This window comes from Phalacrocorax carbo, chromosome 2 (genome assembly GCF_963921805.1).
Source record: "Phalacrocorax carbo chromosome 2, bPhaCar2.1, whole genome shotgun sequence".
NCBI lineage: Eukaryota > Metazoa > Chordata > Aves > Suliformes > Phalacrocoracidae > Phalacrocorax > Phalacrocorax carbo.
The window spans coordinates 401394-429366 of record NC_087514.1 but is presented as its reverse complement, the minus strand read 5'-3'; the positions used below and the strand labels follow the sequence as shown (position 1 = coordinate 429366).

The 27973-nt window shown below is 71.6% G+C and overlaps 1 protein-coding gene across 3 annotated transcripts; it reads left to right on the top strand.

Annotated features, from left to right (window-relative positions):
- Nucleotides 1-335: 335 nt before the first annotated feature.
- On the top strand, nucleotides 336-26089 carry LOC135311808 (microtubule-actin cross-linking factor 1, isoforms 6/7-like). 3 transcript variants are annotated; one of them, XM_064441904.1, is made up of 39 exons: nucleotides 336-414; nucleotides 867-996; nucleotides 7744-7914; nucleotides 8094-8260; nucleotides 8464-8623; nucleotides 9357-9441; nucleotides 9902-10143; nucleotides 10402-10521; nucleotides 10719-10826; nucleotides 10954-11172; nucleotides 11473-11676; nucleotides 11759-11990; nucleotides 12124-12350; nucleotides 12513-12635; nucleotides 13348-13449; nucleotides 13793-13894; nucleotides 14297-14452; nucleotides 14971-15126; nucleotides 15954-16151; nucleotides 16248-16376; nucleotides 16642-16812; nucleotides 16918-17073; nucleotides 17389-17595; nucleotides 17822-17941; nucleotides 18248-18417; nucleotides 18701-18860; nucleotides 19168-19365; nucleotides 20032-20157; nucleotides 20500-20643; nucleotides 21701-21889; nucleotides 22271-22385; nucleotides 22475-22641; nucleotides 23090-23252; nucleotides 23477-23631; nucleotides 23710-23784; nucleotides 24171-24288; nucleotides 24557-24744; nucleotides 24825-24945; nucleotides 25165-26089. In XM_064441904.1, exons 1-39 carry the CDS (start codon nucleotides 407-409, stop codon nucleotides 25209-25211), a joined length of 5829 nt encoding a protein of 1942 aa, XP_064297974.1. In that variant the 5' UTR covers nucleotides 336-406; the 3' UTR covers nucleotides 25212-26089. The 3 variants fall into 3 exon arrangements, with proteins under 3 accessions (XP_064297974.1, XP_064297973.1, XP_064297972.1); XM_064441903.1 differs by lacking the exon at nucleotides 336-414 and adding an exon at nucleotides 6534-7111 and having other exon boundaries at nucleotides 890-996; XM_064441902.1 differs by lacking the exons at nucleotides 336-414; nucleotides 867-996 and adding exons at nucleotides 4137-4608; nucleotides 6534-7111.
- The last annotated feature ends 1884 nt before the right edge of the window (nucleotides 26090-27973 follow it).

Here is a 27973-nt window from a genome sequence, read left to right as displayed (position 1 = left end):
AATAAAAAGGGGTCAGGAAATTTGGGAGCGCTGCGGGAACTGCTGTGCTGAGCAGTGCTCGTCCTGGCAGAGGAGACCGAGACGAGCAGAGCCAAACCTGCAGGTACCAGCAACGGCTGGCGGGCCAGGGCTGCGAGGCTGGAGCAGAGGACGGAGGTCGGGGGTCCCAGCCAGGGGTGCTCAGCCCTGGCTGGTGAGGATGGGCTGACGGCTGCCTCTCCGTGGGGAGGGACACAGCGACACCCCCAGAGGCCTGTGCCGGTGTGCTGGGGGGGGCTCGTCCTCCTGCCCCTCCACCAGTTCCCGACACCCCGTCCGCCTGCTCTCCTTGCAGAAGCGCTGTGCTGCAGATGATGCCGGTCTCTCCGGAAGGAGCGTGGAGGGGTCGTCACCAGACGGGGAGGAGATGGAGAGGTACAGGTGCTGCTGGGCACAGCGCGACGAGCCGGGGTGCCTTGGGCGGTGGGTCAGGGCTGGGGTCTGCATGAGCATGCATGAGGTGTGGGCATCTGCACTGCGATGGTGGGAGCCGGGGTGAATCCCGCACCTCCCCGGGGGTCTGGGTCAGCTGCTGGGATGGGCAGGGTGCGGGTCAGCAGGGAACATCCCCCCCGGTGCAAGAAGGGCTGGGACCACCAGCACCGGGTGTGGGCACGGGGAGCTGGAGGCCACGGGGATGGTGCTGGGTTTATCTCACCGATGGCACGGACTCGGGGAGAGGTGCTGGCATCGCCAGGCACCATTTCATCCCTCTCCCACTCAAGAGCAGTGAGGGGTCCCGGGCAGAGACGCCCCTCGGCAGAGGTCCAGGCAGGGGGGGCGGCGGTGCAGCCCCACAGCCCGGCGTGTCGCCGGTCTCTCCCCAGAGCGTGGCAGCGGGGCGAGCGGACGGAGCGGCGGCTGGAAGTGCACGAGCAGCTGCTGGCCCTGCGGCACTGGCTGGATGCCGTGGAGAAGAGGCTGCCCGCCCTGCCGGAGCCCGATCCTACCCTGCAGGTAACGGGCTCGCCCCGGGCGCGCGGCGGCCGGCAGAACCGCTCAGAGCCAGGCAGGACCCAGCCACGTCTCCACCAAGGCTGGTGAGGTCTTGGTCCCCGAAAGGGACAACGGTGCCTGGCCATGGCCAGCTGGGAGGCCCTTGGGCACGGCCCCACCAACCTGCTGGTGACACCCGTGGGCCAGGCGGGCTCCTGTGGCCCTGGTTCTTGCTCCCAGTCCGTGGCCCAGGCGTGCTGCCCTTCCCCGCTGACACCACCCATCAGCTGCCCTGGGCTCGGAGCCCGCTGTACCCGTGGCCCTGCGCTACTCATGGCATCACCGCCTCGTGGTGTCACCGCCTCGTGGTGTCACTGACTCATGGTGTCACCTCCTCATGGCATCACCACTTCGGAGCCCCGCAGCAGCAGGGCCACCTCCTGCGCCGGGCTCAGCCAGGTCCCACGGCCCTGCTGCCTCGGCCGCGTGTGCATCCGTGCACACGGTGTGCAGCTGTGCACGAGGAGTGTGCAGCTGGGTCCCCCTGCCAGGGCGAGGGGCGTGCAGCCATGTGAGGGGTGTACGACCATGCACAGGGTCTGCAGCCATGCATGGGGAGTGTGCAGCCATGTCCCCTTGCCCATGCAAGGGGTGTGCAGCCACATGAGGCGTATATGGCCATGCACAGGGTGTGCAGCCACACATGGGTAGTGTGCAGCCGTGTCTCCCTGCCCAGGCAAGGGGTGTGCAACTATGCACAGGGTGTGCAGCCGTGCAAGGGGTGTGCAGCCATGCACGAGGAGTATGCAGCTGGGTCCCCCTGCCCAGGCAAGGGGTGTACAGCCATGCACAGGAGCTGTGCATCTGTGCACGAGGAGTGTGCAACTGTGTCCCCCGCCCAGGCGAGGAGTGTGCAGCTGTGCAAGGTGTGTGCAATCGTGCATGGGGGTGTGCAGCCATGCAAGGTGTGTGCAGCTGTGTCCCCTGCCCAGGCAAGGGGTGTGCAGCCATCCACAGGGTGTGCAACCGTGCAAGGTGTCTGCAGCTGTGTCCCCCTGCCCAGATGAGGGGTGTGCAGCCATGCAAGGGCTATACAGCCGTGCACAGGAGCTGTGTCTCTGTGCATGTGGTGTGTGCAGCCGTCTCCCCCTGCCCAGGCGAGGGGTGCGCAGCCATGCGAGTGAGGGGCATCCCCCTGCCCGGGCACGTGCAGTGGTGTCTCCGCTGCCCAGACCTCATGTGCCCCTCTGCTCGCTGCCCGGGGCCAGGAGAGCGCTAGCGCATCCCCAGCCGCCGGCCGGCGCAGGCCACCAGCTCCCGCCACCCGCCTGCGCCGAGCAGCAGCGGGAGCACCCGCCGGCGGGGGCTGCCCTGCCGGCCCCTCCTCGCCGCCCCGCGAGCAGCCCCTCGCCGGCTCCCTTTGTTCCAGGCCTGGCCAGCACACGGGCTCCCTCGGCACACATGGCAGCACAAACTGAAAGGGCCATTCATCCTGGCCCCGGCGCAGACAAAGCCGAGGCCGAGGGGAAACCCACCCGGCTCCCGGGATCTGAGGCTGCGGATTCCAGCCGACCGCTCTCGCCCGGTGCCCCGCGCTGGGCTGCCTCTGCCCGGGGCGCCCGCGCCACCCCCAGCCGGTACCTGGGGCGGCGGAGCGTGCCAGGCGAGCTCCCGGCAGGCGTGCGGCGCGGGAGGCAGCGACTCGCTCCGCCGAAGGAGCCGGATCGTTGCCCCCTGCCCAGCCCCTGGGTCCTGGCCGGGTGATGTGGGGTGCTCAGGGTGCCTCGCCAGCGTGGTGGCTGAGCCCGGGGGTCCCACGGCTCGTGCGTGCTCCCCGTGGGGCAGTGGGGAGGAGGGTGGAAGCTGCGCTGCTGGAGGTGGTGGACTGAGCTATGGAGCGAGGGGCGGCGGGCGAGGGGAGCAGCCCCCCAGGCCAGCCCCCTCTGTGGTGCTCAGGGGAGCAGCGTCTCCCCTGGCACGGAGGCACCCGGGAGCGCCCAGGGGCTCCGCACCGTCAGCCAAGCCCGGGTCCTGCCTGTTGTCCTGGGTCAGCTGGGGATGCCCAGAGTACCCAGGGTAGCCCGTGCCTCGGCAGGGCACCCACGCACGCATCCAGCGCCGGTGCTGAGCTCCCCGCTGCAGGCACGGGAGCCGAGCAGGGAAGACGATGCGGTGCGGCGGGAGAGCCCGGGATATGCTAATTCCCTGCAGCGTCTCCGGCAGCCGAGCAGACAAAGCCCCCGGCCCCTCCGCCCGCTGCTTTCAGGAGAGCCCAAGGGAGCCCCATCCATCAGCGCAGCGTGACGCGCCTTGCGGCGGCCCCCCGCGCTCCCCGGGGCCCCGCGAGGGGCACCCGCCCCTTTGTGCGGGGCAGGACCCCCCACCCCGAGGGCCTCCCACCGGCTGGGGGGCCGGTGTGACAGAGCTGGGTCCAGGCAGGCCGAGGATGGGGCTCGCGCCACGTGCACCACGGGCAGGAGCGGAGCCCCCACCCCGGCGCCGCTGGCAGCCCCTTGCCCCCCCCAGCCCCTCCTGCCTCCAGGGCAGGGGCAGGAGGGGGTCCCTGAGCTCTGGGCCCGCAGGACCCCGGCTCTGCGGGTGAGGCGGGCGGTGGGCTTTGCGGTAGCATCCCTGCAGCCGGGCCCAGCTGCACCATCCCTGCCCAGCTCTGCCGAGGCCGGCTGCCCTGGCCCAGGACACCCCACGCCCCCAAAGCAGCCGAGGAGCGGGGCCGTGCCCCCTCTGTGACCATGGCAGACGCTGTGGCTCTGGCTGGCAGCGCCATGATCTGGGGGCTGGAGCCGGGGTGGGGGGGGGGGTCAGTGCACCCCAGGGGGGCTGGCTGTGCTACCGTGGGGCTGTGCCGCCGTGGGGCTGTGCCGCTGTGGGGCGGTGCCGCCGTGGGGCCGTGCCGCTGTGGGTCTGCGCCGCCGTGGGTCTGCGCCGCCGTGGGTCTGCGCCGCCGTGGGGCCGCGGCTGCGGGCATGCAGGGGATGCCCGGGTGCGTGCCCGGGTGCGGGACAGGCTCAGGACGGCTCCCGGCTCCCGGGCCGTGCCGGTGCCGGTGCGGGCAGCGGCAGGTGCGGGGGGTGGCGGGGCGGGGCGGGGCAGGGCGGGGGGGCCGGGCCGCTCCCCCGAGGGCGGTGCCGCGCGGGGCGGGCGGTGGGAACGGCGCTGCTCCCCTCCCCCTGCCCGGGATGGCTGCGAGTCCCGGGGGGTTTCCCCGGTAACGGCGCCGTTCGGCGCGCCAAGGGTTAACGCGGGCGGCCGTATTGTGCCGGCGGGGTCAGCCCAGCCGCGCCGAGTCGGGCCGGGGCAGAGCCGAGCCCAGCCGAGCCCAGCCCAGCCCAGCCGCGCCGGGGCGGTGCCGGTGCGGTGCCGGTGCGGTGCCGGTGCCGGCCGGGGGGTCCCGCCCGCCCGGGGCCGCCCCGTCCCCCCGTGCCGGGGGCGCAGAGCACAAAGGCGGCGGCGGCGGCGGGGCCGGGGCGGGCGATGCCCGGGCGGCGGTAACGGGGGCCGAGCCCCGCAGAGACCCCGCCATGGCCCGGCGGCGCGGCGGGTAGCGGGGCGCGGCGGCGGAGCCCCCCGGCCCGGCCCGGCCCCGGCCCCATGGACGCCCGGCGCGGCCGAGGGGTGAGTGCGGCGGGTGCGGGGTGCTGCGGAGGGGCCGCGGCCGCGGGGGGGAGCCGAGCCCGCGGGGTGCGTGGGGCCGGGCGGGTGCGGGGACTGCGGTCGTGTCCCCGGGGCCGGCTGCCGCTGGGGGTGACGCCGGCGATCCCCGGGAGCGGGCGGTGCTGCTGCGGGGTCTCCCCGCATCGCCCCTTGCCCGCCCGCCGGCCCCCCACCCGCACTGCCCCGTGGGAGCCCGGCCACGCAGGTGGAGTGGGGGGTGACGGGGACGCCGGCGGTGCTGGGCGTGGGGCCGCGCGGTTGCGGGGGACAGCGTGTCGGGGTCCGTGATTGTGCACAGGGACCCCGTGCCTGCGGCAAGCATGCCCACGGCGTGTGCCCGTGGCCCCGCAGCGTGTGCCCATGGTGCGTGCCCACGGCGTGTGCCACGGGCGCCTGCGGGGGCTCGGTGCGTGTGTGCGGCTCGGAGGTGCTCTGGCCACCGAGGAGCGTGCACCCCGGGGTACGCGGCTGCCGTGGATGCGCGTACGCGTGGAGCTGGCCGCCCCGCGTGCGCTCCCATTGCGTGCACACGCAGCTGGCGCGGATGCGTTTGCGTGTCCTGCGCAGCCCCGCGGATGCAGGCGCGTGGGGGCGCGGGGCTGCAGCCTGTTGCTGGCGGTGCGGCGGCGGTGCCTGCGTGGCAGAGCAGGGTGGGTGCGCGTGAAGTGCAGCGTCCGCGTGTGCGGAGCGTGGTCCCGCTGCGCTGCGTGCGCACGTGTGGAGCGCGTGTGCGGCCGTGTGCGTCGTGCGGGCCCTTTGGCGGGTGCCCGCAGCACCCAGGCCTGCGCCCGGGGTGGGATGTGAGGGGCTGGTGCTGCGAGGGGGAGTGTGGGCGTGCAAGAGCCCCAGCCTGTGGGGTGCGTGTCGGCGCACTGACCCATGCGGGTGGGTACAGACGGGCATGTGCCTGTGCGAGCGTGTCTGTGTGCACATACGGGGGTGTGTGTGCATGCACACGTGCACAGGGGAGCACACCCAGGTCTGGGTGGGAGGGCTGGGTGCGGGGTCTGAGCGGTGGGGCTGGGCGCAGGCAGCGGTGGGTGTGGGAACAGGCAGCGGTGGGTGCAGGTGCCGGCAGCGGTAGGTGCAGGCAGCGGTGCGTGTGGGTGTAGGCAGCAGTGCATGTGGGTGCCAGCAGTGGTGGGCACAGGTGCAGGCAGCGGTGGGCGCAGGCAGCGGTGGGCGCAGGCAGCGCTGCAGCTGCGTTGGAGCTCTGGCCAGGGGCTGGTGTGGGAGGGTCTTGCCGGGTGGCGCGGGGGATTTATGGCTGCGGCAGGGCCGGCAGGGTGGGGAGCCTGCCTGCCTGCCGGCCTGCCTGCCTGGCGGGTGGGTGCTCCCAGCCGGACGGCCCCAGCCCTGCTCCCCCCAGCAGATCCCTGGCCGCCTTTGTCAGGCCCCGCAGACAGATGGCTCTTTTCTCCCGGCTCCGCTGGCCTCCGAGTTAATCTAATGGCACAAAGCGATGGCGGCCGGGAGCATCTGCCTGTCTGCTGGGTGCCCTGCGCTGCCTCCGGTACCCTTCATTTACATGTCTGTGATCCAGACGCGCCCACCGGTGCAGGGACGCGCGCCCCGCGCGCTGCCAGCCGAGGGGTGGCAATGCCACGGATCCCTCGGGGTCCCCTCCCTCTGCTTGGCCCCAGGTGATGGCCAGCGCTTCGTCCCTCCCTGTCCCCAGGGCTCTGGCTCTCACCAGCCCTTTGCTCGGCGGGGCTGGGACCCCCCAAAGCCCACACGGGAATTTGGGTAGCACCAGCAGCCGCCCAGGGCAGAGGCACAGCTGGGAGTGGGGGCGCGAGAGGGTGGCCCGGGGCGCTGGATGGGGTCTGGGCGCCGGTTGGCCCCGTGGTGCCTCCGATAACGCGCGCCCTCCTGGCTTGTTTCAGGCCGGGATCTGAGGCGGGGGCCCGGCGCCCGTGCCCGTGCCATGGGGAACTCGGTGAGCCGGCCCAGCTGCCTGGGCGAGAAGAGCCGGCGGTCGGAGGAGCTCCTCCGGGAGCCGCAGCTCCGGGACCTGGGGCTGGATGCGGGGCAGCCGCCCGGCAGGAGCATCGCGGAGGCCTGGCCGGCGCCGCCGGAGAAGCTGCCAGCACTGGTGGAGAATGGCTGGAGCCGCTCCGGCAGCCCCGTGCTGAAGCGCAGCCAGTCGGAGGTGGCAGTGCAGAATGGGAGCATGGCCTGCGTCCCACTCAAGGGGCAGGGGCAGGTGGGGGGCGCAGCCTGGACCCCCCCCCGGGCCGGTGCCCCCCGGACCGCCTGGTCCTGGAAACCCGTCACCACACGGGAGGTGACGGAGGTGACGGAGGTGACAGAGACCATCGTAACGGAGATCGTGGAGGTGACTGAGTACCCGGCCGGCGAGAAGGGCGGGGAGCCGCTGGTCACCCGGACTGTCACGGTGCTGACGGAGCGCGCGGGAGAGCCGGCGGCTGGAGGCCGCTCCGGACACACGGATGCCGCAGAGGTGACTGCCGGGCAGGGGCCCTCGCTGCGGAGGGTGCTGTGCCGGCCCCACGCCGCGCGCCGGCCCTGGCAGGGCTGCTCTGCCGGCATGGTTGTCTCCGCAAGCGAGTCTTGGCCTTTGCCTGCGCTGGCCGGGGCTCGTGCGGGGCCGTGCGCTCCCACCAGCCTCCCGCGCCGCCGGGGTCTGTGCCCCGTGCGCTGGATGGTGTGTGTGGCCTCGGGTCCCCGGTGCGGGCAGAACCGGTGGGACCCATGGTGCCGGAGGATGGGGCCGACCCCCTCCCCTCTGCCACGGCTGGCGGGGACTCAACCCTGCCCTGCGGGTGCTGTGTGTCGGGGATCCGCACGGCATGGGGTGCGCCCAGGGGCACAGCCCCTGCTTTGGGGTCCTCTGCAGGCAGCGCCCGGTCCTTCGGCCCCAAGGAGGAGTGTGGGTCCGTGGAGAGCCCACCCCACAGAGCCCTGCCCGTGGGGCGAGCAGGGGATGCCAGGGAGGACCTGGGCACAGCTGGGTCCCCCCATCCCTGGCATCGCCTCCACAAAGGGCATGGTGTGGAGGGGTGCACCCCAGCCCCATGGCTGCCCCACGGCCGTCCCCCACACGCTGGGCAGCTCATCCACCTCTCTCCCCAGGTGTCCCAGCGGGCTGTCCCCGTCTTGGAGGAGGCGGCAGGTGCCGAGCGAGCCCAGGACACGCTGGAGAGCCTGCTGGCCTGGGTGGCCGACATGGAGGAGCTGGTGAGCAACCAGAAGCCGCCCTCGGCGGAGGTGAAGGTGGCGAAGGCCCAGCTGGAGGAGCAGAAGGTCAGCAGATGCAGGCTGCCGCGTCCCGCCCACGCCGCCCTGCAGCCGGGGATTAGGGGGCTGGGGGACAGAGCGGCCGTCCCGGGGCTGCCGACTCTGCCCGTGGTGCCGTGCCGTGCCGAGGCGGTGTGGGAGGGAGGGGGGTCCCCGGCACAGCGCCGTGCCCCGCTGCCTTGCAGCTCCTGAAGCGGCTGCTGGAGGAGCGGAGGCCACGGGTGGAGCTCGTCCTGCAGGACAGACCTGTGCCCCCGGCACACGGCCCCGGCACGGCAGCGCCCGAGGGCAGCGGCAGCCTCTCCGGCCTCGCCGAGAAGTGGGGCAAGCTGATGCAGGAGGCTGAAGCCAGGTGGGTCAGGGCCTCGCCTCACCCCTCGCATTTGGGACTGGGGGGAGCACAGGGCAGGGGCACCCCAGATGTGGGAAGTGGCGCCCAGCCCCGGTGGCGGGGGGGAGGAGGGTTCTCCAGCCAGGACCTCGGCCGTGCACCTGCGAGGCCGCTGGGGCCGGGGGCTGTCGCCCTCCCCGGCTCACCCAGCCTTCCCGGCGCAGGTACGGCTGCCTGGAGCGGATCCTGCCGGCGGCACAGGGCTTCCAGGAGGCCGTGGACTCCTTCCAGGAGTGGCTCGGTGCCACGGAGCGGCAGCTGGCCCAGCTCTGGCGCGCCAACGGCTGTGTCAACGGTGTGCAGGACGCCCACCGGCAAACCCAGGTCAGGGCCGGGATGGACGCAGGGTGGGCTTGGGCACCTGCTGCAGCGTGGGGCGGCTGGGTGGGCTGGGCAAGCGGAGCACGGCGGGGCGGCGCGGATGCGAGCAGGGTGGTGGGGAGGGCTAGGGGTGGCGATGGGACGGGGGGGCACCTGGGGGTGCAGTGGGGCTGAGGGGAGGGCTGGGGGTGGCGATGGGACGGGGGGGCACCTGGGGGTGCAGCGGGGCCATGGGGAGGGCTGGGGGTGGCGATGGGACGGGGGACACCTGCGGGTGCAGCGGGGCCGTGGGGAGGGCTGGGGGTGGCGATGGGACGGGGGACACCTGCGGGTGCAGCGGGGCTGAGGGGAGGGCTGGGGGTGGCGATGGGACGGGGGACACCTGGGGGTGCAGCGGGGCCGTGGGGAGGGCTGGGGGTGGCGATGGGACGGGGGACACCTGGGGGTGCAGCGGGGCCGTGGGGAGGGCTGGGGGTGGCGATGGGACGGGGGACACCTGCGGGTGCAGCGGGGCCGTGGGGAGGGCTGGGGGTGGCGATGGGACGGGGGACACCTGCGGGTGCAGCGGGGCCGTGGGGAGGGCTGGGGGTGGCGATGGGACGGGGGACACCTGGGGGTGCAGCGGGGCCGTGGGGAGGGCTGGGGGTGGCGATGGGACGGGGGACACCTGCGGGTGCAGCGGGGCGCTGGCGAGCATCACCCACGGCAGTTGCTGCCACGAGAGCCTCTCACCCAGGCCCTCTGCGAGGAGATCCGCAGCCGGCTGGGAGCGCTGGACGGCGCCCTGGAGAGCGGGCAGCGGGTCCTGGAGATGGTGACAGGCGAGTCGGGTTGCTGGGTGCGGCGGCCGCGGGGTCGGGACCACGGGGCATGGGAGGGGATGAGCACAGGGCGCTGCCCCGGGTTGTGCCAGCACTGAGGGCACTCCCGGGTGCTGGGTGTCCTTGGGGTGCTCAGCTCCCCACCGGCGGCTGCGGGAGCACAGCGTTGTGTGATGGGTCCCTTTGGATGGGGAGGGGCCGGGGGAGAGCCTGGCCTGGGGGGTCAGGGGCACGGTGGGACAGGGTGCACCAGCTGTGGGGGGTGACCGGGGAGCTGGATTTCACCTCCGGCAGAGACAAGGGGCCAGAGCTGGGTCTAGGAGAAGCAGGAGAAGGGCAGGCATGGGAAGATGGGGACAGAGCGACCGTCACGAGGGAGGGAAGGCATCGACGCGGCATGTCCCCGGCCCCGGGGACACCGGCTGCAGCAGCACTGACGCCGGCCGCGGTGCTGCCGCAGGGGAGGAGGCCCAGCTGGCGCAGGAGAAGATGGAGTCCCTGAGGATGCGCTATCTCATCGTGGGCCAGAGCAGCGCCGACACCATGCACCGCCTGGGGCAGACCCTGGAGGCCTCGTCCCGCCTGGGCACTGCCCAGGAGGACCTGGCGCTTTGGCTGGGCCGCATGGAGAAGGAGCTGGCCTCCTGGGACAGCCAGCATGGTGGGCAGGAGCCCCCGGTCAGCACGAGCGACAGGGAGAAGGTGCGGGACGCGGGACCCGGGACCGTCCCCCTCTGTCCCCTTCACCGCTCCCCGGCCCTACGGCATTGCTGCCTGCAGCGGGAGATGGGGGTAGCCGGGTCGGGGGGGACGCGGTCGGGTGGGATGCGCCAGGTTGCGGCAGAGGGTCCCGCGCTAAGCAGCAGCAGCAGACACGCCAGGGGTCTGTGTCCTGGCGAGGCTGCCCGGCACGCCTGCCCTCCCTGCCGGCACAGCTGACGGCTCTCCTCTCCGCTGCAGTTCGAGCAGATCCTGGACTCCCAGCTCGCCCACTTGGCTGGGCTCGGTGGGCGGCTGGAGGAGATCAGCCGGGTGCAGCTGGATGCCCAGGCCCTCCGCTCACAGCTCTCCGACCAGAAGGTGGGTCTGCAGGGCGGCTCTGGGCTGGGGTGCGCCCCACCAGTACCTGCACCCCTTTGGGAGTGCCCAGAAGTCCCCGGGGATGCTGGCTCTGCGTCCCCTCCCTGCTGGGCTCCTGCACTGACCACCCAGTCACGTGTGCGTGGACCTGCCGACGTCTCTGCAGGACCTGGCACCCACACGCCTCTGTCTTCCAGCTGCTCTCCGCTGAGATCCTGCACCACCGGGGACTGGTGGAGCGTCTGCTGGGCATCGCGGACCCGCTGCTCTGCTCCTGCCCCGAGCCCCTGCGGCAGCACCTCCAGGTGAGCGCCAGTGGGTGCTGGGTGGGATGCTGCCGCAGCAGGGCCCGCTTGCACCGGGGGACGGCCGTGCCCCGGGCGCCCACCGCCGCGGCAGCAGGGCACCCTGGCGAGCTGCCCGTCTCCGCAGCCCTCGGTGCAGGCGCTGCGGGAGCGCACGGAGCAGCTCTTCCTGCGCAGCGGAGCCTGTGCCGTGCAGCTGGAGCACGCCCAGTCCCTGCTCGCCCAGTTCTCCGAGGCTCACGAGGAGCTCTTGCCCTGGCTGGAGGAGACGCAGGTCGTCGGGGTGCAGATTTCCCCCAACGCCATCAGCTACGAGGCCTTCAAGGAACAGCAGGCGCTGCTGCAGGTGAGGGCAGGGTGGCCCGAGCCGGGCCATGGGGAAGGAGAAGGCGAAGGGGGGGGTGTGCTCTGCTGCCCTGCGGGGTCGGGAGCAGAGAGGCGGCGGTGCGGCATGTGGTCTGTGATGGGCCGGAGCAGGCACCACTGTGGGGACTGCACCCACCGCGCACGAGCGCTGCCCACCGGGAGCAGAGCCGGGGTGTGGGTGCCAGGTCAGCCCGGTGGCAGCACCAGGGTGCACCAGGGCACGTCCCCGGGTGCCCTGTCCCGCTCCTTTATGTGCCCACGGCCGTTCCTCTGCCCTCAGTGCCTGCGGGAGGCCATCGCGGAGCACCGGCCCCTCATGGGGAAGCTGCAGCGCGTCTCGGCGCAGCTGGTGGAGCTGAGCCCGGAGCAGGGCGCCCCGTTCCAGCGGCGCTGGCGGGAGGCCGAGGAGCAGTACTGCCGCATCCGCGAGCGCGTGCGCCAGGCGGCTGCCCTGCTGGAGGACGCCCTGCCGCGTTACAGCCAGGTATGGGGCCAGCACCAGGGCGCCGGCGGCCCCCGGAGCTTCCCCGCAAGTGACCGGGCTGGTCCCCTCGCACCTCCCGCAGCTGACTGAGCGCATGGACCTGCTGCTGGAGTGCCTGGAGCAGCTGCAGAGCCGCCTGCAGAGCCAGCCCTCCGTCCGCGGCGACGCGGCCCACCTTCGGGAGCAGATCCGCGAGAACAGCCTGGCCCTGGGCGAGCTGGAGAAGCTGGGGGTGGCCCTGGAGACCGTGCAGGCACAGGGCAGCGAGCTGCTGGCCAGCATGCAGGCGGCAAACTCCGACGCTGCTGCCGGAGGTACCGGCACGGAGGGGCAGACGCGGCCCCGCGGGCGGGTGCGCACGCACGGCAGCGCGGCCCCGCGCGCGGGGCGTCCCGGCGAGGCCGTGTCCCTGTTCAGGCCGAGCCCCGTCCCTCTCGTGCCCCGCAGGGATCCAGGAGCGGACGGCGCAGCTGCTCTCCCAGTGGGGCCGCCTGCGGGGCCGCTGCGAGGAGCAGGAGCGCTGGCTGCGGGAGCTGCTGGCGCTGGCTGACCGCTTCTGGCACGGCCTCTCCGAGCTGGCCCTGACGCTGAGCGACACCCAGCAGCTGGTGCTGGGGCTGGAGGAGGCCGGCGGCGAGCCCGAGGCCATCCGCACGCGGCTCCGCACCATGCAGGTATGGGGTTGGGAGGGGGCCCGGCGGGCAGCCCTGCGGCACGGGGAGCCCCATGGGACGCGGGGAGCCCCATGGCACGGGAACCCCCACGGCACAGACAGCCACATGGCATGGGCAGCCCCATGGGGCACGGGCAGGACCGAGCCCCCTCCTGGCCTGCAGGCGCTGCGGGAGGAGATCGACTCGCTGCAGGGTGAGCTGGACACGCTGGGCAGCCTGGGCGTGGAGCTGATGTCTTCCTGCGGGGACCCTGACAAGCCTGACGTCACCAAGAGCCTGGACGATGTGAGTGACAGCGGGTGTGGGTCCAGCAAGGGACGGGGTCCCAGGGGCGTGGGGATGGCGCTCATGGGGGAGGGATGACCCTGGAGCTGAGCCGCAGCCGGACCCTGGAGAAGGTGCAGGCATCCTCCCCAGAGCCAGTGTCCCTGGGTGTCCCGGGCTGGGCTGGTGTCCCTGCACAAGGGACCATGTGTCTGCCAAGCCTCACACCCTGCACCGGTGCCCACCACCCCTTGCATCCCACGGCACTGCTGGCTGGCTCTTTCACCCTGTGCTGGTGCCCACTGACCACCCTGCAGTGCCACTGACCTTCGCACCCCAACGCCCATGTGGTGCCACCAATCCCCCTGCCCACCCCCCTGCGTGGTGCCGCTGACCCCCATGCTCAGACGCCCACGTGGTGCTGCTGACCCCCATGCGGTGCCGCTGACTCCCCACGCCCGGACCCCCCACATGGTGCCGCTGACCCCCCCACGCCCGGACCCCCATGCGGTGCTGCTGACTCTCCACGCCCGGACCCCCACGTGCTACTGATCCCCCCACGCCTGGACCCCCATGCGGTGCCGCTGACCCCCCCATGCCCAGACCCCCCGAATGGTGTCACTGACCCCCGAGCGGTGCCGCTGACTCCCCACGCCCGGACCCCCGCGCGGTGCCGCTGACCCCCACGCCCGGACCCCCGCGCGGTGCCGCTGACCCTCGCGCCCTGCCGCAGCTCTACTCCTCCTGGCACAGCCTGAACAAGGCGTGGACGGAGCGGTACGCCCGCCTCGAGGAGCAGCTCCAGGCCTCCGTCAGCTACCAGGAGACCATGCAGGTGGGGTGCTGGGGCCAGCTCAGGCAAACACGTGCACAGGGGCCTGCCCCCCACCCGCATCACCCTCCCATCCCCGCTCAGGGGTGTGAGGGTCTGGGGGACCACCGCGGTGGTCCCTGGGCATGGCTAAAGGCGGGATCTGGCAGTGGGGCTGGAAGCGGGGCCAGCCCCCAGCCCCGCTGCTGGCCATGGGGCTGCAGAGCACAGGGGTGAGGATGCCCGTGCCCCCAGGGACACAGCTGCCCTGGCGTGTCAGATGTGCAGGGATATGGATGGGGACAGGGTGGGGGGCCTGGCCCACCCCCCCCGCCCTCCCCAACCCCACGGTCCCTCTCTGTCCCAGCGGCTGCTGGAGTGGCTGGACGCGGCCGAGCTGCGCATCGCGGAGGAGTTCCTCGTCGGCGGGGACCTGGACATGGTGCAGCAGCAGCTGGCGGAGCTGAAGGTGGGCTGTGCCGCAGGATGGGGCCCCAAGCGCGGGGGTCGGGCAGGGGGGCAGTGACGGGGTACGTGGGGTGCTCAGGGCAGGAGTGGGATGAAAGCGTGGCACGTTGGACAGTGCTGGTGCCCCCACGGCACCTGCTCGTGGTGGGCGCTGGGTGGCCGAGTCCTGCCCGGGGTGCCAAATCGTGCCCCTCCGAGGTGCCCTGAGCGGGCAGGGCTCCCCGCTCTCCTGAGGAGGAGCTCTGGGCCCAGGTTCTCGTGCCGTGCTGTGCCATGCCATGCCATGCCAAACCAGCCACGGCTCCGCTGCGCCACGCCATGCCATGCTGTGCCGTGTCTGGTGGCACGGCAGACCCCCATCTCCACGTGGGGCTGGGGGTCACCCGCTCACCGCTGCCCGCAGGAGTTCAAGAGGGAGCTCTACCAGTGCAAGGTGGACGTGGAGAGCCTGCGGCACCAGGCCAGCCTGGGGGGCGCGGGGCAGGGGGACCCCCCGTCCCTGCTCAGCGACTTCCGCCAGCGCTGGGACCACCTGGAGGAGGAGATTGTCAGCCGCCAGGTGGGGAGGGGGCCCAGCCGGTGCGGGGGCAGTGCTGGGCACAGGGCAGGGCTGGGTGGGTGCTGCTGTCCTGGGTATGGGCGCGCGGGGGCTTTGGGAGGTGGTGATGGCACTCGAGCTGCCACCAGCATGAGGCAAGAGCTGTGGCAGGGTGGGAGCATGGGGGCTGTGTGGGTGCATGGGGTGCCATGTGGGGGCTGGGTGAGTGCCTGGGGTGTCCTGTGGGTGCAGGAGGTGCCGTGTGGGGGCTGGGTGAGTGCCTGGGGTGTCCTGTGGGTGCATGGGGTACTGGGTGGGTGCATGGGGTGCCATGTGGGTGTCATGTGGGTGCATGGGGTGCTGTGTGGGTGCAGGGGGTGCCGTGTGGGTGCTGGGTGGGTGTGTGGGGCCGTGCAGGCACTTGGTGCACGGTACCCTGCGGCACCACAGGTGCATGGGGCCACGCGGGTGCGGGCACGTGGTCGGGGCTGCCATTGCTCCCACCCAACGGGTGCCTGATTCCGCCCTTGCCGCGGCAGCACCAGCTGGAGGCGGCTCTGCTGGGCCTGGGGCAGTTCCAGCACCAGCTGGAGGAGCTGCTGCAGTGGCTGTCCCGCACCGCCGAGCAGCTGCAGGGCCCGACGCTGCTGCGCCTCGACCTGCAGAGCTGCGAGATTGAGCTGGCCAAGCACAAGGTGAGGGCGGCAGCGGGACGGGGCTGCCTGCACGCCACGTCCCGGGCTGCCCGACTGCTGCCCCGGCCATCGGCTGCCTGCTCTGACAGCCAGGCACCCTGGCGGGACTGGCCCTCGGAGGGGACATGGCACGGTCCCGCCGTGTCCCATTGCACAGGAGGTCCCAGGCACGGTCCTCCTGCTGCGGGGATGCCTCCTGGCCGCGGGGTGCTGCCTGGCCCCCGCCCCGGCGGGTCGGTCCCCTCCTTCTTGTGCTGCCATTGAGCCCCGGGGTGACAGCGGCCAGGTGGGGCAGGTTGGAGCTTGGGGTGGGTGGCGTGAGAACGCGTCCCCTCCCGCGGTGACAGCATGGAAGGAATGAGCTGTCTCCACGCCTGCTGGGAAGCAGCCGAAGCCGAGGCTGTGGCCAGCCCAGACCCGCTTCCCCTTGCCTGGGCACGCTCGTGCCATATCTGATGCAGGCGAGGCGCTGTGAGGTGCAGGACGGCCCCACAGATGGGGGTCCATGCACAGGAGGTGACCCCAGCCTCCTCTGTGCCCCATCCCGGCAACCCCCCTGCCACAAAGTGGCAAATTCGGTGCCTCGGACCTGCCCTGTGCCACACTGAGGACAAGAGCCAGGGCGCCGGCTCCGGGGCATCCCCAGGCTCCGTCCTGCCGTGGCACAGCTCTCCCTGGACCCCAGCCCCGTGGGGCTGCTGGCGCCACAGCATTGACCTGGGCAGCAGAGGTGGCCCGGGCACCCAGGGCGAGGGGTGTAGCTGGCTGGGGATGTGGGGTGCCCCGCCGCCGGGGTGCTGGCTGTGACCGCGGCGTCCCGTCCCCAGGTGCTGAGGAACGACGTGATGTCTCACGCCCGCACGGTGCAGTCCGTCAACGAGGCCGCGCAGGGCTTGCTGCTCTCCAGCCTGGGGGAGAGCGTGGAGGGGCTCCAGCGCAGCCTGCAGCAGCTCAACCAGCGCTGGGACCTGGTGCAGAGCGAGACCGAGAGCCGCCAGCTGGAGCTGGAGAACAACCTCAGCCAGGTACGGGGGCCGGTGCGCCCGTGCGCCGAGGCTGCCCGCCGCGGCGCTGCCCGCTGGCAGGGGCAGCGCTGAGCCCCTGCGCGCCCCCCCCGCCAGGTGCAGGACATCACGCTGGAGATCACGGAGCTGCTGCAGTGGCTTGAGCAGGTGGAGCTGCAGCTCTTCTTCTCCAAGCCGGCGTGGGGCCACCCAGATGCCACCAAAGAGAAGCTCACGGTGCACCTGGTGAGCACCGGGGCTGTGCCAGTCCTCGCTGCTGCAAGGCCGGCCCTCAGTGCCCCCTGGGGGGGTGTATGTGTGCCCCAAATCAGCCCCTCTCTGCACGGAGGTGCTGGGACCCTTCCCTGCCTTCTCCCCTCCCCAGCTGGGCAGAGCCCTCCTGCCCCCCTCCCCTGCCCCCTCCAGCTCCCCTGGGACAGAGCGGGAGCTCTCCCCATCGCCGTCCCCCCGCGGGGCAGTGACCCTGGGGCTCCCCGCGGCCTCTCGGCAGGAGCTCTGCAAGGAGATGGAGTCCAAGCAGGAGGCGTACAGCGGCGTGCGGGAGCGGCTGCAGCGACTGTTGGCCTCCTGCCGCGCCGGCCGGCCCTGCAGCACCGAGCACAGCCTCCGCATCCTGGAGCAGAAGTGGGAGAGCGTCCACGCCGAGGCCCAGGAGAGGAAGGTGTGCGGGGCGGGGGCGTGCTGCCCGCCCGGGGGTGCCGACCCTGCCCCGGCCGCAGGGGCTGCGGGTTCCCCTCCCCGTCAGCGCCTCCCCCGCTGCCCGCAGGAGCGCCTGGCCGAGGGGCTGACGGTCACCACCGAGTTTCACGGCACCGTGCAGGAGCTGCTGCGCTGGGTGGCTCAGGCGGAGGAGCTCCTCGGCTCCCCCGCACCGCCCAGCTTCGTCCTGGACACCGTCACCACGCAGATCCAGGAGCACAAGGCAAGTGTGGGCTGAGCCGGCGCGGTGCCCTCCCGCCCGCTGCCCAGGTGTGCCCCTGCGCCAGCTGGCAGCGCGCCCCGAAGCCGGGGCTCATTCCGTGGGGCTGGGGGGCTGCCCGGAGGGATCCCGTGCGGCAGCGGCGCTGGTGGCGGCACCAGCAGGGGAAATCTCCCCTGGGCTGCCAGCGGGACGTCTCTCCCTGCAGCAGCAGACCGAGTTGGCTCGGCACCCCGTCCCCGGGCGGGCTGCACTCGGAGGCTCCGCTCCAGCCCCGGGGCCGTCCGCGTGCCCCCAGCTGCCTCCGCTCTCCTGCAGGCCCTGGTGAAGGAGGCGAACGCCCACGGGGAAAAGCTCAGCGGCCTGGAGGCTGTTGCGTCTCGCTTGAAGGACTTCAGCAGGAAGCAGGACGGTGCCGTCATCCAGAACCTGGTGCTGACGGCCAGGGAGCGGCTGGGCAAGGTGCTGCAGCGGATGTCGGAGCGAGGGGCGGCGCTGGAGGAGGCCCGCAAGCGCACCAAGCAGGTACTGGGATGCGGTGCCGGGGCACACGGGTCCTGCGAGGAGCTGCGCCGGTGCGCAGGACACGCGGCTCCGGCACCGGGACCGTGCCGCGCTGGCTTGCGCTGCGGCGCGGCACAGAATGCGCTGTGCAGCTCCGGTGCGTGGGTGCTGCAGCTCATCGCCCGGGTCACCCCGGCCCCTGCTTTGTGGACAAGGTCCCCCCACGCACCCCTCCCCTCCATTTCAGTTCAGCGAGTCCCGGCGGCTGCTCCTGGACTGGATGGATGAGGTGGAGCAGAGTGTGGAGGTGCCGCAGGACACTGCCACGAGCCAGGAGGAGATCAAGTGCCAGCTGGCTGAGCACAAGGTGGGGGGCCTGCCCTGCTCCCCAGCCCTGCGGAGAGGGGGGGTCCCAGCAGGGGTGGCTGTCCAGCCATGAGCAGCGGGGGGTAGAGCTGGGGGGCTGTGGGCGGTAGGGGAGGGGGCTCCCCAGCTCCCAGCGGGACAGCAGTGCCCCAATGCACTCGATGCTGCAGCGGTCGGATGCTTTGCATCAGCACCCCAAGCTGCCCCATGGCGCTCAGGGAGGCAGGATTCTCCCCACAGCCCTCCTGCCCTGGGGTCAGAACCCACGTCCTGGGGGTCCGGGTGGGCTCACCCCCTCTGCCCACAGGCTTTCCAGAAGGTGCTGCGCTTGAAGCGGCCGGTGTACGAGGCCACGCTGCGGAGCGGGCGGGCGCTGCGCGAGAGAGCCCGGCTCCCTGAGGACCTGCAGCCGCTGGAGGAGCTGCTGGGGGAGCTGAAGGAGCGCTGGGATGCGCTGTGCAGCCGGGCTGTGGAGAGGTGAGGCCAGGATGGGGTGGGATGGGGTGGGATGCCTGTGCTCTGCTTGCCGTGTGGGTCCCTGGTGGGCGACATGGCATTGCCCTTCCTCCCTGGGCATCTCGCTCCTTGCTTCGGGACCCCCTGCCCCAGCTCCACTGGGCTCTGGCCCCTGGGGGTCCAGCCAGGATCTGCCCCCAGGCGCTTAGAGCCGGGCTCCCCGTGGGGCAGCCGCTCCCTGCACCGTGGGGCTGAGCCCCAGCACCTGGGCACTGCCAGGCATTGCCCGCGCCCTTCCTTGCAGGCAGCACAAGCTGGAGGAGAACCTGCTCTTCTCGGGCAAGTTCACGGACGCGCTGCAGGCGCTCATGGACTGGCTGTACCGGGCTGAGCCACAGCTCAGCGAGGATGTGCCTGTCGGAGGGGACCGGGACCTGGTCAGTGACCTCATGGACAAGCACAAGGTGGGTGTCCCCAGCCACGCGGGGAGGTCCCTGCCCTGCGTTGGCCCCTGGGGAGCCCTGGGTTCGGCACCAGCCCTGCCCACCCTCCATCCTGGGACAGGACAGGAGCCAGGCTCAGGATGGGGCTTTGCCCACCAGAGCAGCCCACGCTTTACCGGAGCCTGTGCTCCCGGTCCTTGGGGCAGCGCTGGGGCACTCGGCGTACCCAGGGTGCTGGGACACGTGAGGGTTCTGCACAGTAACGGGGGCCAGGCAGGGTGCTGGGACCCCCGCCGGCGCTTCTCAGCCCCTCCTGCCCTCCCTCCAGGTCTTCCAGAAGGAGCTGGGCAAGCGAGCCAGCTGCATCAAGATGCTGAAGCGCTCGGTGCGGGACCTGACGCGCGGCAGCAGCAGCGTCGACTCCCAGTGGCTGCAGAAGCAGATGGAGGAGCTGAGCACCCGCTGGGACCTGGTCTGCAAGCTCTCCGTCTCCAAGCAGGCCCGGCTGGAGGCTGCGCTCCGGCAGGTGAGAGCCGGGCGAGCCACGGGGGCTGGCTGGGGGGGCAGCGGCAAGCCCAGAGCCTCGCCGGGCGGAAAGGTGGGGGTCTGCAGCCGGTGCATCCTCGTGGGAAGGCTCTGCAGGCACGTGGGGCGCCCAGGGCTGTGTGTGGCTGTGATGTGGGGTGCTGTGTGGGGTGCCCGGGCTCTGTGTGTGGCCACGTGTTGCAGGGTGCTGCGTGGGGTGCCCCGGCAGTGGGTGGCCGTGTGGCGCAGGGCACTGTGTGGGGCTGTGGGGCTCTGTGTGGCCGTGTCGCAAGGTGCCGTGGCCGGGTGCCAGGCTGGGTGCTGTGGGCGCCTGTTGCAGGTGTGCCCGGGGCAGGATGGCTGCGTGTGTTGCAGGATGCTGTGTGGGGTGCTCTGCTCAATGGGGAGGAACTGATGGGGGTCAGTGGGAATCGTGTCCCAGGTCTCCAGGTGGGTGAGGAGCATCCTCCCTGTCCTGCTGTGGGGTTTGAGATGCGCTGGCAGCAGCTGTCCCTCGGGGCCCTGGAGCTGCGGCGGGTGCTTGTGTGGCCCTGGGCAGGAGGGGCAGCTGCAGGGCTCGGGGTCCGGCCGAGGGGCTGCTGGGGACAGGACCCAGGGCTGCGGCCATGGGGTGGGTGCTGAGTGGGTCCTCGGCTGTCCGTGGCAGGCAGAGGAGTTTCACACCCTGGTGCACTCCTTCCTGGGTCGCCTCTCTGAGTCAGAGAAGACTCTGAAGTACGGTGTCTTCCCCGAGGAGGAGCTGGCCGTGCAGGAGTGCCAGAACCAGCTGCAGGTGGGTGCCTGTCCCCACCAGCCCCCACCAGCCCCTGCCTCCAGGGCAGCTCCATCCTCGCCTCAGGACGTTGCCTTCCCAGGGTCAGCTGGCCCCACACTAAGATGTGGGATGTTGGGTCCCATCACACCAAGACGCGTGCTCGGGGCCCCAAGCACCCTGAGGCGTGGAGATTTGGGGTCCCAAGCACCCCATGCAAAGACGGCCGTGCTCGCTCCATCCATCATCCTTCCCCCACCTGCACACCCAGCTGGGTGGAGGCTGGTCCTGGTGGTGCTGGGGTGCGCAGTGGGGTGCAGGGGGCTGACACTTGGCGGTACCACGGTCCATGCACTCCCCCAGGAGCTGATGAAGTCCCTGCAGTGCCAGCAGCTGGAGCTGGAGTGCATCACCTCGTTGGGGGAGGAGATCCTCTCCACCTGCCACCCGGACTCCATCATCACCATCAAGTCCTGGGTCACAGTCGTCAAGAGCCGCTTCCAGGAGGTGAGCTGGGCGCCCCTTCTCCACCCCTCCCCAGGCACGGAGCATATCTGCACCCACGCCTGGGATGAGCACAGCCCACGCCTTCCTACTGCCGGTGCCTCTTTGGTGCAGCCCTCCTGACCGGCACATTGCGGGCAGCCGGGGATGCTCGGCCCCGTCCCCGGCCGATACAGACGGTCTTGGTCTTGCCAGTGACCGGACAGCCAGGCTCAGCTCCTCCTGCACAGACCTGGCCCTCCGTGAGCCGCCAGGGTGCACCGCCCCGGCCAGCCCTGGCCATCCCCTTGCTCCCACCTCTGCTCCCCCACCCTGGGGCCACGCAGGGGGTCACCTGGGGCCCCTCTGGTCCCACCTGGATGGTGGCACTTATTCCATACACACATGAGATGAGAGGTGCCATGCAGCCCAGGCAGGGAGTCTCCAGGGAGCAGCGTCCCGGGGATCCCCATCCCAGACCCTGCTCCCACAGCAGCTTGGAGGTTCCGTGGCATCGTGGGTTTGCAGGCAAGAGCACTGCCGCTCCCGGCTCTTCCTGAACGGGTCTGACGGGTTTAGCCGATCCCTCACCCTTGTCTGTACAAAGCCCTTAGCAGAGATCCGATCTGGATCTGCTCCCCCACCCTCAGTGCTGCCAGGACTCAGCACAGCCCCGCTGCGAGGGCAGCCAGCACGTCTGCGGAGGTGCAGTCCTGGGTACCGGCACGTCTGGCCGCTGCCCGCAGGGATGGACCGAGGACCGGCGCTCAAAGCACCGCTGGCAGCACCCAGGAGCTGCAAAGCCCCCTTCAGCACCCAGCATGAACTTGGTCCTGCTCCGTGGTCACGGGTGGGCCACGGAGCCCCCACATCCCTGCCCCATATTCATTAGGGCTGCTGGCCAAGGGTCTGCGTGCCTGCCCCCTGGCAGGGCTGGGCCGTGGCTCCCCGTGCAGAGACTCGTTCTCCCTGAAGCAATGCCCTGGTCGGGGCTGCAGACTCTGGGGTTGGCAGTGGGGCAGCCAGCCCTGTGCCCCCCACCGCCAGCCCCGTGGCCCGGCTCCCCTCACCGTGCCCGCAGGTGCTGAGCTGGGCCCAGCAGCAGGGCGAGCGGCTGCAGGCGCAGACGGCCAGCCTCGCAGCCGAGCGGGAGGAGATGGCCCAGCTCATCGACTGGATCACCGCCGCCGAGGAGGCGCTGAGCCTGCGGGACCAGGAGCCGCTGCCGGAGGAGGCTGAGCAGCTGGAGGAGCTCAATGCCCAGCACACGGTGAGGGACCCTGCGCCCAGCTCCCCCCCTCACCGGGGGCCGTGCTGCCCCCCAACCCTGCCTGGCCCTGGGTGAGCGCTCGACCTGGCTGAGGACTTCTGCATGCTCCAGGCTGAGGCCGTGGGCGCAGTCCGTGCACGCAGCAGCGGCGCAGCAGCACCTTCGCACACGCCAGCAGCTGCAGCCCAAGCCCACTGGATCTGCTGCATGCACTCCTGATGCAGGAGGGACCCGGGGGCGGGGGGCCACAGGGCTGGTCTGCGGGTGGCCACGCTCCCGGCTTCAGCCCCCTGCCCCAGCTGTGCCGGCAGGGCGGCAGAGCATGCCTGGGGGCCCTGCTGGCGCGGCGGGCAGGTGCTCAGTGCCGGCGCTCTGCGGCAGGTGTTCATGGAGGAGCTGAACCGCAAGCAGCCCGACGTGGAGAAGGTCACCAAGAGCTGCAAGCGGAAGCTGGCCACAGAGCTCGGCCCGCCGGCGGCCCGCCGGCTGGCCACACGTAAGGGCCCCCATTGCCCCCTGTGCTGCACTGCGCCGTGCCCCAGGACCCCCGGCGGTGCCCTCACTGCCTGTCTGCACTGGCTGCAGGGCGCCGCAGCACGGGGAAGGCGCAGGGCGCGCTGGCGGTGCCACTTGGGGGGCTGGAGCCCCAGACGCCCCTCATGGCCCAGCTCCTGCACCGTTGGCAGCAGCTCTGGCTTCTGGCCCTGGACCGGCAGTACCGGCTGGAGACGGCCATGCAGCGCCTGCGAGAGGTAGGGGCAGCCCCGGTGGTGCACGACCCCGGATGGGTGCGGGCAGCTCGCCTCGCCTTCTGCCGGTGGGAGCCCCTGGCCCTGGGTCGGACGTGGATGGGGACAGCCCACGGGGTTGGTGGGATGGAGCAGGCACAGCCCGGCAGCCTCCCCAGACCCCATCCCTGCAGCCAGGAGTCCCCGCGCATCCCTGTGGGCAGGCACGGGTGCACCCCCAACAGCCGAGAGCCGGCTGCTGGAGCCTGTGGCTCCCCTTGTGACCCCGAGCCAGGGGTCCTGGGCAGAGACCCCTTTGCCAGCCTCTGTGGGGCCGGGGGAGCAAGCTGGCTGCACGGCAGCCTGGCTGAGCCTGAGCACGGGGCAAAGTGTGGTCACCCAGCCTGGTGTGATGGGGGGCCTGGGGGGGCTTTCCTGCCAGGGCATTAATTCCTGTCTGTGCCTCTCCGAGCTGGAGGAGTTTGCTCACTTTGACTTCGGGGTCTGGAGAAAGCGTTACATGCAGTGGATCAGCCAAATGAAGTCCCGTGTCCTGGATGTTTTCCGAGGCATCGACAGGGACCAGGACGGGCGCATCAGCCAGCGGGAGTTCATCGAGAGTGTCCTCTCCTCCAGTGAGTGCCCCGGGGCTGGGCTGGGCTGGCTCCGGGGGCTGGCGCACCCCACAGGGCTTCCCCCAGCCCCGAGACCCCGGGAAAGGGCAGTCTGGGGAGAGGTGGGGCAGTGCCAGCAGAGACGGGGAGGGACAGGGTCTGCCAGCCAGGAGCCCCTTTGAATCAGGGCCTTGGTGCAGAGGCACACAGGGCATGGCAGGCTGAGGGTCCCCTTCCCTCCCCAGAGTTCCCCACCAACGTCTTGGAGATGAACGCTGTGGCCAGCATCTTCGACATGAATGGTGACGGCTTCATCGACTACTACGAGTTTGTCAGCGCCCTGCACCCCAACCGGGACCCGCTGCGCCGGACCGCCGATGCCGACCAGATCCAGGACGAGGTACGGTGGGGGGGCTGTGGCGGCTGGGGCTGGGTGGGGGGCCCCGCTGTGGGTCTGAGCTGATCGTGCCATCCCCAGGTGAACAGGCAAGTGGCCCAGTGCAACTGCGCCAAGCGCTTCCAGGTGGAGCAGATCAGCGCCAACAGGTACCGGGTAAGTGCTGACCCACGCCTCCTGCCCTCCTGCCACAGCCAGCAGCCCCCGTGCCCCAGCCCGGGGTCCCGGGCTTGCTCTGACACCCGTGCACAGCCTGCACCTCGCAGAGGTCCCGCAGCGCGTGGCTCCCTGCCACAGACGCCTTGCAGCGGCAGGGAGAGGGCGCGTCCACGTCCCGTGGGATCCCTGGCCCCAGACGCTGCGTGCTGCGGCGCGGCAGGGAGGGCAGTGCTGGTGGGGATGGAGGGGGTCACAGGGGACCTGATGGCCTGGTGATGGGCAGATCTAGGTGCTGGTGCCTGCTCTGGTACCCCCTCCCCAGCTCCCAGCCCTGCCGAACCCCCCCGGCCCCCGCCTTGCTCTGACACCGCTCTCCCGCGCAGTTCGGGGAGTCCCAGCAGCTGCGGATGGTGCGGATCCTGCGCAGCACCCTGATGGTGCGGGTCGGTGGGGGGTGGATCGCGCTGGACGAGTTCCTGGTGAAGAACGACCCCTGCAGAGGTGGGTATGGGTGTCCCGCGCTGGGCGCTGGGCACGGGGCGCCCGGGGCTCTGCGGCCAGGAGGATCTGCAGTGGGCTGAGGCCAGGAGAGCCCTGGTGTTGGTGTGGTGGGTGTCCCGGTGCCTGGGTGCGATGCCTGCGGTGCCCTGTGGGTTGCTGGTGCCCATGTGGGACGCAGCCCACCGGGCTCCCCAGGGTCTCGCACTGCCAGGCCTGGGGCTGCAGGACCCCCAGCGCCAGCCCCACTCACCGCCTCTGTCATCCCCAGTGAAGGGAAGGACCAACCTGAAGATCAACGAGAAGTACCTGTCTGCAGATGCCTTCGGGGCCACTGCGGCCAAGTGTGCGGGGAACCAGTCGGCCCCCTCCTCCAAAGTGCTGTCCCCCAGCCGCTCCAACTCCAGCCTCAGCCTCTACAGCAGCGCCTCAGCCCCCAGCAGCCCCCTGGCCAGGAAGGTAAGGGCTGGGCAGCCCCCCAAGAAGCCCCAACGCCCCCAGTCTCACTGCCACGGGGGGCTGACCGTCTCCTTCCCCAGTCGGTGCTGCGGAGGACGCGCTCTGGAGACCGGTGCCCCCGCTCCCGTGGCTCCCTGCTGCCCGACGGAGCTGAGCTGCAGTTTGCCGCGGCCGAGGAGAGCCTGGCCGTGGCACCCCCAGGTGAGGGCCGTGCCGCTGCGGGGGGTCCCCGGCCCGCCCCGGGCAGCCTGCTGCAGGCTGCACCCTGCCTGCCCTCTGGGGCAGGGGGGTGGGGGACCGGGGAGCCAGGGGAGTCAGGGTCAGTGGGGCGGTGTGGGGCAGGGCAGTGGGGCTGTCCCCCGGCCCTGAAAGCACTGGTGCAGGAGAGCACGCTGCTGCAGCCCCTCTTCGCTCTTGCAGGGCCGCCTGAAGGGTCCCCCCCGGAGCGCTGCAGCCCCTGCCGCTGAGCCCCCGCAGCCGCCCGCCCTGCGCCCAGCTCCCTCGGCCGGCCCCACTCAGGACTCTCCTCCCGGGCAGCCGCCCGCCCCGAGGCCGGAGGATGGCGAAGCCACGGCCACGCGCCCCGTGGGTCTCCGGCCCCGTGCCGCGGTCCCCCCGAGCGGGCGCCCGCCGGCAAGGGCTGAGCTGTCTGTCCGTCACTGGTCCCACTGGGCCTGGCCCCAGCGTATATGCAAGCATCCCCCCCGCCACACACCAAACCGCCCCCGGGCTCTGGCTGGCACGGCCCCCTGCCCCTCCGCTCCACCAGGCAGCGCACGGCGGGCCGAGCCCCGATGCCCCGCTCCGAGCGCCCGGGGCAGCTGCAGGCTGCCGGGAGCATCCCGCAGCCCTAGGGCCAGCCAGGGCCTCGGCAGCCCAGACGCCCCTGGGCTGGGCCCTACCCTTCCCCCCCCAGGCTCCTGTGCCATTGGGGTGGCTGCCCGTGCCCCCAGGCATTTGGCAGTGCCGGCGGGGGTCCCCCCCCGTCCTGCTGCCCACGCCCTGGCGGGAGGTGGCCGGGCTCAGTACCCGGGCACTGGGGCCCCTCGCCGGATGCAGAGCCCCGTTTCTGGTGCTAACCCTCACCCCTTGGGCCTTCGGTGTGTGCGCACGTGGCCCCGGCTACAGCTGCCCCCCGCCCCGGCAGGGCTGGGGCTGCCACGGGCGGGGAATTCCTCATGCCCGTGCCCCCGTCCCGCCCGCAGCACCCGCGGGCGGCGGGACCCCTGCCCTGCTGACGCATGCTCACATCACCCCGCTAACCGGACAGCAGTAGAGCTGAATGTAACCCTGGCTGGGCACAGCCCTGCCAGCCACAATAAAGAGTAGACTTCTTTTTCTATGAGCACCTGGGGCTCGCTGCAGTCTGTCAGTCTGTCTGTCCGCTCACCCCGCTGTCGGGGCTGGGGGCTGCTGCGGCTGGGCGGCGGGGAGGGATGTGGCATCGCCAGAGCTGGTGCACGCGGTGGCCGGGCACGGCTGGGTGTGCCTCCGGCTGGGTGCCACCGGCAGAGGTGCCCGGCGCCAGAGCTGTGGCTGGCAAGCCCGGGGCGTTGCAGCGGGTGCCAGCGGGCACCGTGCCATGTTACCTCCTTTCCGAGGAAAGCATTGCTGGGATTCCTGCGGTGCCCCAGCGCCTCTGCCCAGGGCTGGGAGCCAGCTCCTGCGGTGGGCAGCGCTGGGAGACTCTGTGTTCCCATCCCTGGTGCTGGCTGCCTTCTGCCACCCTGCAGCTGCGAGGGCACCAGGGGTATCCACACGGTCCCCGGCCAGCATGGTCCCCTGCAGCAGCGCGTCCATCTGCCTGCCCCATCCCACCTGGGGCAGCGGGGGGACAGTTGGCATGGGGCACCTGGAGGCGCTGGCCGTGTCCCCGCTCCAGGAGGTGGGGACACCTCGCTCCCGGGCACTGCCCCCCCGCGTCGCAGCAGCACGGCCCCTGCCCGGCACCCCCCCTCCTTGGGGCAGTCCAAGAGCCCGGCGTGCCAGGGCTGCTGTGGTCCCCCTCTGATCCCCCCTCCGGGATGGGGCTTTGCCTGGCTGCCTCCTCCCTTATCTCGGTCCTGCTGGCTGCCTGGCCACGCCTTCATGGATTTCAGTCCCATTTTGTCCCCTAAAACTGTCTCCACACTGATTTATTTTTTTTCTGAACAAACACTTCTGCATCGGAGAGCAGCCAAGGAGGGGCCAGGTCTGGAAACGTGCCGGAGAGCCTGTGCTGGGGCACGTCCCCCATCCACGCAGGGAGGAGCCCTGCAAACAGCCCGTGCACGGTTGGGGCCCCTTGCCCCCCAAGAGCAGTGCCAAGCCCCTCCGCTCTCCACGGAGCAGAGCGTCCGCCAACACGTCCCAGGACAGTCCGTGCAGTGCTGCTGGCGCAGGCTGGGGCCGCTGACAGTAGTTGCGTTGCACATTCCTCTGCCTATGGAAATCTCATCCACCACTCCCATCTGGGGGAACACACCCGGCACCACCGGCACCACCGGCCTGTGTCAGCCGCATCCAGAGCCCGGGGCAATGACTCTGGCCCAGGGAACAAAGACAACAGGCGTCAGGTGGCCGGGGCGCACATGCAAACCCTTTGCGAAGTGCTTGCACAGCCACGCAAACACTGGCAACGCAGCTTCATCAGGGCCGGACCTGGGGATGGGGAGTGACACAGCGGACAGAGACACAGACCCGGAGCACGCGTGTGGGGGCACAGTGTCCAAGTGAGACTTCCCCATCCTCAGGGAGAAGTGGCGCGGAGGGGGGATGCCCTGCGAGAGCCGCCACAGCTCTCTTGCAGCACCACATGGCTGCCAGCACATGGCTTCGCTGCGCGAGCGGCTCCTGGGGCAGCGCGCGAGCAGGCGGTGGCGGGAGAGCAGGGCTGGAGGCTCGGCCCTGAACGGGCACCATCGCGGCTGGGCGCTTGGCCCCGGGCCCCCACAGCCAAGCAGTGCGGTGGAGCCGGGTCGCGCGGGGCTCTGCTCGCGCGGCGGAGCAGCCCTCGGCTGGCGGGCGCCCCGCGGAGCCAGCTGGCCCCCGCAGCAGGGAGGGGGAGGCGGGTGCCACCCTGTTGCCCAACCGCCGCAGCACTTGCCCCGGCTGTGGGAAACCCGGGAGCGGGGCCTGCCCCACCTGACGGGCCCACCCTGCGCACCCCACACAGCCGCCCCCAGCCCCACCTGGAGCCACGTGCCAGCGGCGGTTGCTTCATCCCACCCAACAGAGCCCGACCAGGCCG